General features: G+C 37.9%; 1 protein-coding gene across 7 annotated transcripts in view; it reads left to right on the forward strand.

Annotated features, from left to right (window-relative positions):
- The window catches only part of PPP3CB (protein phosphatase 3 catalytic subunit beta), a 56,049-nt gene that overhangs the window by 18,999 nt on the left and 23,694 nt on the right, over positions 1 to 13,356 (forward strand). For all 7 annotated transcript variants that reach the window (XM_036437769.2, XM_036437773.2, XM_036437770.2 and 4 more), the window contains exons 4-9: positions 116 to 227; positions 3,218 to 3,363; positions 3,626 to 3,765; positions 3,869 to 3,946; positions 4,052 to 4,146; positions 6,900 to 7,025. In XM_036437769.2, the coding sequence (XP_036293662.2) occupies positions 116 to 227; positions 3,218 to 3,363; positions 3,626 to 3,765; positions 3,869 to 3,946; positions 4,052 to 4,146; positions 6,900 to 7,025 (697 nt within the window). The remainder of the gene's footprint in view (positions 1 to 115; positions 228 to 3,217; positions 3,364 to 3,625; positions 3,766 to 3,868; positions 3,947 to 4,051; positions 4,147 to 6,899; positions 7,026 to 13,356) is intronic.

Genomic DNA, 13,356 nt, shown 5'->3' on the forward strand with positions numbered 1-13,356 from the left:
GAATGAGTAATAGAGAATGTAAGTGTAATAAGGTTAGAGGGAAAGGAGCAATGATCAAGCAACTAAGTTAAACAAAAATATAAGATAAATTCACTAGAAACATTTTCTTTTGCAGTGTGTCTTATATTTATGGGTCCTGAAGATACTATACCCAAGCACATTATTTCTTCTGAGAGGCAATCATGAATGCAGACACCTTACTGAATATTTTACCTTTAAGCAGGAATGTGAGTACTGCCATCAAATATTTTAACTTCCTCATTCTCTCTGGGTGACATGGATAGTAAGAGTTTGAAATATATAAGAACAGATTTTGTGTACAAACATGCAAAGAATTGAGGAAGATTGTCAAGAACTTTCTAGTGTTTAATGACATTTTATTCTAAGATATGTCCTTAAGAACAATTCTGAGTTTTATATATAGTTACTTATATATAGTAATGGTAACAGGGACGATAAAACTAAAAAGAAATTGTTGTTGCATTGGAGATTTTTTGTCCCCCAATATTGAGGCATTCCTATGAAATTTCTTAACAAATTGTTCATCCTGTCATCATTGCACATTTTTTGAAACATGCTATTAATGAATTGGCATTCTTAGCCTATAATGTGTATCTCATTTCACTCTTAAATTATTATAGCAGTGATAATCAAATAGTTATAAGAAATCACATGGTATCTACACTAATAAAAGAGAAACATGCAAATTTACCACCACTCTGCTATACCCACCAGCCAATCAGGAGCAAGTATGCAAATTAACCCAACAAAGATGGCGGCAGCCACAGAGCTGGAGTGAGCAGGAGGCTTGGGTTGCCAAGCTTCCCTCTCACTCTGGCCAGCCCTGGCCTCTGCTCAAGGCTACAAACTTTAAGTTATAGAAGATAAATAAATCCCAGATACCTGCTTCCAGCTGACCCTCCTGTGTCTCTCCCCAGCCCCAATCATGCACTGATGGGGTCCCTTGGCCCAGCCTGCACCCTCTCACAATCCAGAATCCTTCATGGAATGTTGGAGAGCTGTTTTCGGCCCGATCCCGCAGGCTAGATCCAAAGACCCACTGGTGCATGAATTCATTGGCCAGCTGGGGAGGGACCACGAATTCATGCACCAGGCCTCTAGTGGCCTCTGCTCAAGGAGGCGCTGGAAAAGAAAAAAGAAAAAAAGGAGGGGCTGGGAGTTTGGGTCGCCAGAGGTGTGGCCAGCCTGAAAACAGCCCTCAGCCCCTCACCCAGGCTGGTCACACCCCCATGAGGTGAGGGTCCCAGCTGGGGGGTTGTGATTAGCCTGCAAACAGCCATCAGCCCCTCACCCAGCTGGCCAAGCACCCCAGTGGGGGACCCCACCCTGAAGGGGCTGTGGCCAGCCTACACACAGCCATCAGCCCCTCACCCAGGCTGGCCACAGCCCCATGACCCAATCCCTATAAACGGGCAGTTAAACATCCCTCAAGTAGTCCCAGATTGGAGAGGATGCAGGCTGGGCTGAGGGATACCCTCTCCCTCATCCCCCCATACACAAGTTTCGTGCACCAGGCCTCTAGTAGAACAATGTTTGGCCATTTTTCACACCTTATAGCCGCATGGTTGTTAATAATTAAGCCTTAGAGTTAAGTTCTAAAAATAGGTAATTTCAGAATTATTGAGATTCAAACATGATTCAGTAAAGATCATATTAGTAGAGACTTACAGTAAAGGAAGAAAAAGTGATAGGTAATTGCAGATGAGGCAAAATCATATAACTTCAAGGATCAGGCAGATGAGAACGTGCATGCTTTACCTAAAAGCAATCAAATTAAAATTTGCCCTAAAAGCATCCAAGCAATCAAATTAAAATGTTTATTAAACCACTAGAGGCCTGACGCATGAATTTGTGCACCTGTGGGGTCTCTCGATCTAGCCTGCAGGAACAGGCCGAAACCAGCTCTCCCACATTCCATGAAGGGTTCTGGATTGTGAGAGAGTGCAGGCCAGGCCAAGAGACCCCACCAGTGCACGATTGGGGCTGGGGAGGGACAGGGAAGGTTGGCCAGCCTGGGAGGAACCATGGGAGGGCTCCAGGGTGTGTCCAGCCCATCTTGCTTAGTCCTGTTCAGCCAGACACCAGAAGCAAGCTAACCTATCATTTGGAGTGTCTCCCCCCTGGTAGTCAATGCAGGTCATAATGACTAGTCAACTGGTCGACTGTCTGTCCTCTGGTGGTCAGTGCACATCATAGCAAGCAGTTGAACGGCCTTTGCATATCATTAGCATATTACGCTGTGATTGGTTGAATAGATGACCAGACACTTGGCATATTAGGCTTTTATTATATAGGATAATGTTGGAAAACAGGTCTAATAGACTATCATTTAGGACCTCTGGTGGCTGGATATAAATTTTCTCATTTGAATGTTACAATATTAATAAGGAAAATAGGAACTAAGCTCTGCCTCTTTAGATAATTAATAAACCACTTGCCAAAATTCCACCAAAAACAAACTTTCTAGGCATTTAAAGGCATAAAAGAGTAAAAGAATGTGTATGCTATCTTAAAGTAAATGATAAGTTTGAAAAGTGAAGTTTTGTCTTGTATTATATTGACTTTTGGCTTCACTTCCCATTTTAAGCATTTGGTTATGAACTTAAGGAACCCCTCTGTTTCTTCAACATATGAAAAGATATTTCTTTTATTTATTTTTTAATTGGATTGACCTTGAATTTTATAGTCTTGCTTATAACAACAAAGTAATCACTGACACTTAAAATATTAAAACTGTTTTAGCTTTAAGTGTAGTTCTAATTTCGCTTTACTTGGCCTAAACGGTGAAGGGTTGAACTATTTTTAGAGATATTTTATGACTATCTGCTGCATACCCAAAATAAATTTACAAGAGCAAATATTTTGTATAAGACCGATAACATTATCTTTGTTGATTTTTATAGAGAAAGATGCTTGCTTCACTCTTTATTGTGTTTAATCCTGAGATTTGGCAAATGCATAGCACTGCTCATCATCACAGTCATGATACAGAAAAGTTTTATCATTTCATAAATTCCTCTTGCTGCCTTTTATAGTCACCCCTTCACGTGTTCTCAACCTCTGGTCACCACTTGGCTATTTTCTGTCTTTAGTTTCCTTGCCTTATATTAATATTCAAGTTAATATTCAAGTATACATGTTTTCAAAAATGATAAACTAGTAATGTAATTTTCAATTTAATATTTTCTTTTTCTAGGTAAAATTAAATATTCAGAAAGAGTCTATGAAGCTTGTATGGAAGCTTTTGATAGCCTGCCTCTTGCTGCACTTTTAAACCAACAATTTCTTTGTGTTCATGGTGGGCTTTCACCAGAAATCCACACACTGGATGACATTAGGAGAGTGAGTACATAATTTAATTCCAGGGTTGGTTCCTATCTTTAGTGCTTTGTTGGGTAGAAAACAGATACTTCAAACTTCTCTTCACTGCTAATGTTAGGTATGGTAAAAATTAGTATACTGATATTTTAAGGAAGTATCTTTAACCATTCAAAACAATGTGGTATGGACAGTATTCAAAGTTGGTATCACTACCCTGTGTCTATTGTATTCCCACTTTTTGACAAGTTATTTCTGTTTTTTGTTTCTTTTCTTTCTTTCACAGTTAGATAGATTTAAAGAGCCACCTGCATTTGGACCAATGTGTGACTTGTTATGGTCCGATCCTTCTGAAGATTTTGGAAATGAAAAATCACAGGAACATTTTAGTCACAATACAGTTCGAGGATGTTCTTATTTTTATAAGTAAGGAAAAATATCCAAGCTTAATCACATTTTAGTTGTTAAAATAGAATATGCTTTACATAGAAAACATTATTTTACTTAATTTATTCTTTTCCCCCCACAGCTATCCAGCAGTATGTGAATTTTTGCAAAACAATAATTTGTTATCGATTATTAGAGCTCATGAAGCTCAAGATGCAGGGTAAGAATTCTGTTTCCCTGACCCAAATTAACACCTTATGTACAAATCAAACTTAGTAACAATGATTGATGCTTTACGATGCATATTAAGCTATTTGTTTTGCAGCTATAGAATGTACAGAAAAAGTCAAACTACAGGGTTCCCTTCATTAATAACAATTTTTTCGGCACCTAATTACTTAGATGTCTACAATAATAAAGGTAAGATGTTGTTGATAAAAAAAATTGTTAAACAACTTAGCATTTTAATTAACTTATTTTTTTTTAAATATAATAGAAAGCGGGCATTGTTTGAATCTATAACTATCCAAATCTTATAAAAAGATATAAGATATAAGGGAGGGGTGAGATCAAGAAATAAAAATCCAAAATGTAAAACTTAAGTCATATGTAACCATTGCACAACATGTTACTTACAAAGCTGTCTTGTAAAAGAATGCTGAGTTAAGTACATCAAGCAAAACCAAATATAATTTTTCTCAAACTTCCCTTTCTTAAATCTTTCCCCTTATAATCAAGAGAATGTTTTCTTATTTACATAAAGCTACTGCTGCTGCTTTGACCATTGTGTGTATTTATATTGTGTATTTATCATGTTTCTTGTTTTATGTTCACTGATCTAGGTTCTCTTTCCCTTTATTTCCTCCTTTTACCTCCACAGTCTAATCACTGCCCCATGAAGATTTGTAATTGAGCTTTCTTTGATTAATTTGCTCAGACCTCCTTTCAGTGATACATTCTTCCCTTCCCTTTCTTTTTACTGTTTTGTCTTACTTTTTTTAAAAAATCTTTTTTTTTTTAACTTTCTATTCCATTGATTTTCATTCCCCCTCCTTCCCTTCAAATTTGATCTATGCATAACAGTAATTGGGTTTCACTTAACTTTGAACACAACTATATATTTGACAGATGATATCAAACGATTTTAATCTAGTTAAGTGTGTGCCAAGGTCATTGAAGATTAGCTTGGGTATGTTTACGTAGTTCACTTTTTCAGAAGAGGATATTAGGTCGGCTCCTATTCTCTCCTGATGTGTCTGGAATTCAGTGCCCTGTGCCATAGTTCCAAGGATCAGACTGGCGTGGATGTGCCAGGAGGAAAGGGCGGACCATAAGAGTACATTTAGGGGATAACGAGGCCGTTGTTAAATACGGGTCCTGGTGTGAGCTCAGGAGAGAGGCCGAGTGAGGAAGAGTTCTTTGGATGATTGGAGGTGATGGTTAAAAGATTAAAACATTTGCCAGAGGTGGTCAACTGTAGAATGCCGTATAATAACTTTGGTACAGAATGTGCTGCAAGGAACTTAATACTGCGTTAATTATCAAATCAGCCAAACTATGTATGTTAATTGAGTTGCTCATCTTTAGAAGCTGGTATCAATGCAGCCTCTGACAATTATGCCAGTTCTAAAATATTTAAAATTATATTTTGCTTTGTAAATTTTTAAACTTTTGTAAAGATACCTAATGAGGGATGTCTTCATTTTTTAGGAGAAGCCAATCTTAAGTTTTGATCACATTCTCAAGAACAGAATCAAATGCTGCATTTAACTTTCTTCTAGTGCCCTCATTTCTCAACTGTGACTTCCCCTTGTCAGTGTTAGCGAAGCTAGTGTTCCGTGCTCGTTCGACTGCTGCCTTTCAGTTGTCCTTTGCCAGTGTGACTCAGGAGTTAAGGGATCCCTTTTCTTAGTACTCAGAAAAGAAACGCAAACCATTAAATCTGTCTTGTCAAAATCAAATGTCTCTTGGTAGTTTTGAGTCTGTACATAGTGTTAATGATTTGAGTGCTTCTGTGGTATGCGTATGTTTGTAATGTTCCATTCTCTCTGTAAGACAATTTTCTAGATTCTCTTTTTTTTTTTTTAAGCTGAAAGCTTGGTATCAGCTTTTAATTTCTGAGGCTAAATTTAAAATACTTTTTATTTCATGGGAATTTCATAAAAGAAACAAACATGTTAGTTGTGATTCTATATTAGCCAGAATCTCAAATCTTGGAATTTAACACTTGCGTTTCTGTGCTTTTTATTCAAATGAAAAAAAATGTATCCACATAATTTTAATATCTGCAAAGTATTTTATATTTGTATATATCTTCATGCAAAATACATTATTTTCTGATCTTGAAACAAACTTCTGAAATAGGCAGGTTGGACATACTAGACCTTTCTATAAGTGAAAAATAGATTAATTAAATAATTTACCAAGCATTGTGAAGCTAGTATGTACTGTAGCTTAGAATCTAGTTCATCTAACATACATCAATTAATTTAAGATATTATTTATATTAACATATTGAAACATTAGAAAGATAACTAAAATTGAGATGAGTATGTTATCTTTGAGTTATTTGGTTTTAATATTCCCTTTTCTGGTACTTTAGTGGGTTGTGTTTATTTTTCTAAATGAAGTAATTATTTTTTGTAGTAGTTTCACTTGATTTTCCATATTAAATAAAATTAGTATATTTACATTTATAAATAAAATGTTTCACACTACATTTTTTTGTTTTCTGTTTTGTTTTTCTTTATTACCATTCGGCTATCCTTTTTAGGTTGCCTACAACTAAAAAGACCCTCTTAAATTTCTGTAACTTAAGTGAACTTTTAAACCTAGAAAATTGTTCATTGCCATTCTGTGTTTCCTCTATAAATTGAGTTTTCACAATTTTGGATTTAATAAAAGTGCCTATTTATCATTGGACTATAAAGTAAAACAAACATTTGAAAAAGAATAGAAGATTTATTAATAATAAAATCTGACTATGCTCTACATAAAAATGTTTTTTAAAAAAGTGTTATTAAAAATTAGTGCTTACTTCCCTCTACTAGCCCTCATTCTATTCATCCTTGATTCCTCACCCCATTAAAAAGATATTTTCCTGCTTTTATATGTTTTAGACTTTTGGAGCTAAACACAAATTGTTACATTTGACATTTATACTTATCTTGCAGCTGCTGTATTAAAGTATGAAAATAATGTGATGAATATTCGACAATTTAACTGTTCTCCACATCCTTACTGGTTGCCCAATTTTATGGATGTCTTCACATGGTCTTTACCATTTGTTGGAGAAAAAGGTATAATTTTAATTTTAAATAATTGTTTTATTACTGTTACATTTACTCCAGTTTACTATTGCAGGCACATACTTGCTAAAGAAGCTGAAGTCTAGTTTCATTGTGGGTACAATTCTACTTGTGTCAGTGGGTGTGGATGTGAAGGCCTCAGAGATATTTTAGTTACGTAGCTGTTTACAGCCTCCATGGGAGTGTGTCTGGGGGATTGGGAGAAGACTTATAAATAGCCCAATGTTGTCTTCAGCTGTTGGGTTTTCTATCTTTTTTTTCTTTAGTTTAAATCTTTTAGGAAGGTGTAGAGGGATAGCTTTGCTTTGTAAAAGACACTGTTGTATGTTTGAACAATTTTGGAGATGTCACAGCAATTCATAGGAGAACTTAATAGGCCTTGTTTTGGGCAGTGTTAGTCATTTTATAGCAGATCTGTACTCTGAGAAAAATAAAGAAAAATTCAGGTTCAAACTTAATATTTCATATAAAAACATGTATGTATGCAATTTTAGTAGTGCTTCTCTAATAATTTAGAAGGATATCTATTGGTATATACTTAATAGGCTTTTAAAGAGAAGATAAATGCTATTTAAGAAGTGTTGTTTCTATATTTTGTTCTTGTTCTACAGGATTTTTAAGCTTACTTTATCACGTTCTCCTTTTCCAGTTTTGTGTTAATTTTTCCACAGGCAATGCTTTAGCTTCCATATGTGGAAGAGTATGAGAGTACAGACATGATTGGAAAACATTTTGTTCTATAATATTCTCTGTTTTTTCTCACCTCTTACATGTTTGAAAATGTTACTTTCTGTTTTTAGATGTGATATTTCTGCTGGCAATTTTTGATTCTAAAATTTAGAGTTAATTCTTAAACCGTTCATGTCAAACAGGTGGTTTTTTTGTTTGTTTGTTTTTAGATTGCCTTTGGTCTTTGTCAGTTACTTAATAGGTCAGCATTAAATTAATAGAGATAGAATTACCCACATTAGCATTTGAGAAGGGGGCCAGTAAAGGGCTTAGGTGCAAGGGATGCATTACACTATAACCTTCTATCTTTGGAATATGAGAAATAGTTCAATCATAGCATCATCAGGCTAAAGTAATTTAAGAATTCATCTTGCTCATTCTATCTCCACACTAGATTGCAACTCAACCATTCTAATTCTAGAGGCCTGGTTCATGGATTTGTGCACTGCTGGGGCCCCTCAGCCTGGCCTGTGGGGATCAGGCCAAACCCAGCTCTCTTACATCCCCGAGGGTCCAGGATTGAGAGAGGGCACGGGTCAGGTCTAGGGACCCCACCAGTGCATGATCAGGGCTTGGAGGAACTACGGGAGGGCTCCAGGGCCTGTCTGACCCTTCTCACCCAGTCTCTAATGGCCAGACCCCAGCAGCAAGCTAACCTACCAGTTGAAGTGTCTGCTCCCTGATGGTCAGTGCACATCATAGTGAATGTTAGAATGGTCAGACACTTAGCATATTAGGCTTTTATTAAATGGGATAATATCAGTAGAATGTGGGATAGAGAGAGTAGGAAGGATAAAGTAAAAGGAATATGGATATTTTATAAATTCTAATTTGATTCTCTAATGCTTCCACAATAAGGAAATATTTATACCTAATTTAAATTATTTTGCTATACGTGTTTAAACAAGGAAAGAAATAGTTGAGAATAGTTTTTCTCAAGTAATATATCTATAAGAAACCAAGACATCGAAGGGGAAAAAAAACCCACCAAAACACCAGGATCACAGAATTTTAGAGCTCATGATGAAGTTAACAATCATGTAGTCTCATTCCTATTGAAAAATGAGAAAATTTCATCTATTTTCAGTTGAACGCTCATAAATGAAGATGGAGAATAGATTTTTGTCAGTATTTCTACATTTGAAGTCTGCAACTAGGTGATCATTTGTTCTTCTTTGCCACTCTAATTTTTTACTTTTAGAGAGAGGAAGGGGGAGAGAGAAAGAGAGAGAAATATTAATTGGTTGCCTCCTGCATGGGCTCTGACTGGGGACTGAACCCACAACCTGGACATGTGCTCTGACTTGGAATCAAACCTGCCACCTTTTGATATACAGAACGATGTCCAATCAACTGAGCCACACCATCCAGGACTTTCTTTTGCCACTCTAAATCATCTTATATTTTATATAATAAAGAGGTAATGTGCAAATTAACCCTCATGTTCTCACAAGATGGCTGCCTATAACCAGGCCGGCGGGGGGGGGGGGGGGGGGTAGTGAGAGATGACCAAACAACTAAACAGCAGGCTGCGTGGGATAACCAGGCCGGCGGGGGGGGGGGGGGGGGGGGGGTAGTGAGAGATGACCAAACAACTAAACAGCAGGCTGCGTGGGATAACCAGGCCGGCGGGGTGGGGGGGGGTGGGGGGTAGTGAGAGATGACCAAACAACTAAACAGCAGGCTGCGTGGGATAACCAGGCTGGCGGGAGGGCCGTGAGGGGCAACCAGGCCAGCAGGGGGAAGGCAGTTGGGGCAACTAGACCAGCAGAGGGGGCAGTTAGGAACAATCAGGTTGGCACGCAGAGACAGTGAGGGGCAATCAGGCTGGTGGGGAGAGGGGGGGCAGTTAGGGGCAACCAGGCAGGCAGGCAGGCGAGTGATTAGGAGCAAGCAGTCCAGGATTGTGAGAGGGTAGTCTGGCAGTTGGACATCTCCTGAAGGGTCCTGGATTGGAGAGAGTGCAGGCTGGGATGAGGGGGACCCCCTTCCCCCACCTCCATGCACAAATTTTATGCGCTAGGCCTCTAGTGCTACATAATAAAAGTCTAATATGCAAATTGCCCCCTGGAATTTCATCAGTGGGTGGGGCAGGCCAGCCAACGCTTGCGTCCCCTCCCCCTGGCCAGCCGGCCTGGCCTGATAGGCCCCAATTGGGGCTGGCCGGCCAGACCACACCCATGCATGAATTCGTGCACCTGGCCTCTAGTCTATCATAAGATCAGGAAGTATTTATCTTGACCATTTTTGTTGGATATATGAGTCTGCTCTAAATTACTCATGTTTTTCTAAAAACATGAAGCTTAGACCCTGGTTGGTGTGGCTCAGTTGGTTGGGTATCATCCTGTGCCCCAAAAGATTGCTGGTTCAGTTCCCAGTGAGAACACATGCCTGGATTGTGGTCTCGATCCTTGGTAGGGGGCATGCAGGAGGCAGCTGATGGATGATTCTCTTCTTCTTTATTCCCCTCTCTCTAAAAGTCAATAAAAATATTAAAAATAAATAAAAATAAAAATGTGAAGCTTAAAATTTAATATTATATACAATGTTGAGCACAATAAGAAAATGTTCTCAAACTCATATATTTCTCCATTTTAGTGCATGTTAATGGTTTAGATAGCCTAACTACCTTCTTGATTCTAGTAAAACTTTTCTTTTGGTATTGAAAGCAGCAAATGATGTTTCATTTATTCTACTTCAAATAAGTCAGTGTGACTTTGGTCTAGTTCCTGGAAAGCAAATAACATAAGCCAGAGCCTTCCTGAGAGGCTGGTTTAATTCTAAACTTTGATTCAAGCCATGTTTTTAACCTTTTGGGGACTTCCCCCCCCCCCCCCCCCATTAAAAAATAAAGTTGGAATTTTCAACATGTACAAAGGCCGAGTGACTCATAAGATGAGTTCCCATGAGCCAATTACTCTAACAGTTATCATGGCCAATATTGTGTCATTTATATCCCCATTTATTGCTCTCCATCCCACACTTCAGATATTTTGAATCAAATCTCAGCTGGGTTTTTTTGCATCTATAAATGTTTTAGAAAATGGAAAAACATTTATAGTAAGAACTCTTTTTTAGATTAAGGTAACTGCACAAACATTAATTTTTAAATATAAAACCATTTTTTAAGAATTTATTTCAGAGAGGAAGGGAGAGGGAGAGATAGAAACATCAGTGATGGGAGAGAATCAAGCTTCCTGCACACCCGCATTGGTGATCGAGCCCTCCAACTGTGCCCTGACCTGGAATCCAGCTGGTCCATAGGTCAACCAGTCACTGAGCCACACTGGCTGCGCTAAAACCCTTTGAGAATCTGATGAAAGTTAGGGACTTTTGACCCAGAAAAATTCATGTGCAAATATGCTTACATTTGTATATACACATAACATTTTCAGGACACTCATAGATCTGAAGTCAATTGGTTAGTTCCCTCGGGTTTATTGGCTCAAATTTAAGAACCTCTGTTCTAGAGCACATGTGTCAAACACAAGGCCCGCGGGCCAAATCCGTCCCGCCAGGCCTTGCAATGTGGCCCGCACCGCGCTGTCATCACTGCACTCCGCTGCGTTTCCATCACAATGACAGTTTATGACTGTTCAGTAAACCATTCGGCCCGCGATTTAGGCTGGATTTTAGATTTTGGCCCCTTCTCTGATTGAGTTCGACACCCCTATTCTAGAGGATTCACTAAGTTGTGGTCTTCTATAGAAAGTCATACTTGTAAGATTTATTCATTTACCAGATTTTTTTTGAAAGTGTGTTTTATTCAAGGTACTTAGGATACAAAAATAAAGTAAGATATGGGTTTTTGCAGATTAATAAGGCATTTAAGCTACATAATGGTAAACTATAATACAGTGAGCAGTCTTAGACAAGCATAGTTTTATAGCAATTAAGAGAGAAAGGAGATTATATCTGTTAGAGAGATTAAGGTATCATTGGTCTGGGACTTGAAAAATGGTAGAATTGTGCTGGTACATATGGGCATGAGAATTCTAGGTAAGAGAACTTCCTGAACCTGAGTCTGAAAGCAAGAAAGCATAAGGTCACTGACAAATGTTGAGGGGTTCAGTTTGATTAGCTAGTAAGATGAATGGAGGACAGTAGAGGAAAATAAGGAAAAGCTAAGTCATGACTAGATCATGAGGCTCTTGATCACCATACAGAGAATTTGGAACTTTAATAAATGATGGGAAACAATTGAAACAGAATATGACCATGATAGTTATTTAGAAAAATTATTTTGGTGAAATGGACTGGAAGGAAGACTAAAGGTTGGGAGACCTGTTATGAAGCTTCTACATCAAGAATCAAATGGAAACATAATGAAGCTCAGGTCGGAATAGGAATAGAAAGCAGGGGAGAACTGTAAGAATTGTAGAAGTAGAATCAGTGAGACTTAACATTAATGCATGTTTAAGGGGAGGGAATGGTTAAAAATAACCTGGATGTTTTATGACACCCTCTAATGAAAACCCCTGTTATTAGAGTAACCCCTCATTCTGGTTATATAAGCTTCATTGGAATCACTAAGCCTTTGACCACGTCTGTTCTTTTTAGTCAGAGCCTTCCTTCCCTCTCTTCCTTCTTCGTACACCCTCAAACTCCTTTATCTCTTGTTTTTCTATTTCGCTTGTCCTATAACTCAGCCCCAGTAAAGTCCAGCCATGCATTCTTTGTTCTTATAGCCAGGGTATAGAGAACTGCTGAAGATACTTATACAGCCATATAAATAGGTACCACCCTTTGATTTCTAGTGTTAGCTGGGCTCTTAAAAAAAAAAAAAAAAATAAATAAATAAATAAATATATATATATATATATATATATATATATATATATATATATACATACACACACATACACACACACACACACACACATTTTTTTTTCTTTTAATGTTTTCAGAGAGGAAGGAAGAGGGAGAGAGAGATAGAAACATCAATGATGAAAGAAAATCATTGATTTGCTATCTCTTGCATACCCCCTACTGGGGATCAAGTCTACCATGCGGGCATTTGCCCTGACCAGGAATGGAACCAGTGACCTCCTGGTTCATAGGTCAATGCTCAACCACTGAGCCATTCCAGGTAGGCCAGCTGGGCTCTTACTAGCACTCAAACATCCTTTATGTTACTCGTCAGCTTCCTCTTCCTCTGGTAGCTTTAAAGATAAACTTTAACCTGTCACACAAGGTTTTTGGACTTTCCCTACTTTCTCTTTAGCCTCATTTCTTGCCTTTCTATTTCATATTCTCTATGTTCCAGCCATAACACAGCACAGAACAGCCAATCTTCTAAATGTGTTGTGCTCCTTTTAAGTTTCATGCCTTCACACTTTTTCTATATATTTTCATAATAGTTTCATGGAGGTAATTCATATGCTGTACAGTTAACCTGTTCAAATTGCACAATTCATTGTTTTTTTACTATATTCACAGAATTGTACATCTATTAACACAATCAATTTTGAAACATTTTCATCATTTTTCAAAGAAACCCCATATCCATTAGCAGTCACTCCTCATTCGCTCCCTCACCCTCACCCATGCCTCTCCTTGCCAGCCCTAAGCATCCACTAATCTATTTTCTGTC

Source organism: Pipistrellus kuhlii, unplaced genomic scaffold (assembly GCF_014108245.1).
Source record: "Pipistrellus kuhlii isolate mPipKuh1 unplaced genomic scaffold, mPipKuh1.p scaffold_m20_p_15, whole genome shotgun sequence".
Taxonomy (NCBI): domain Eukaryota; kingdom Metazoa; phylum Chordata; class Mammalia; order Chiroptera; family Vespertilionidae; genus Pipistrellus; species Pipistrellus kuhlii.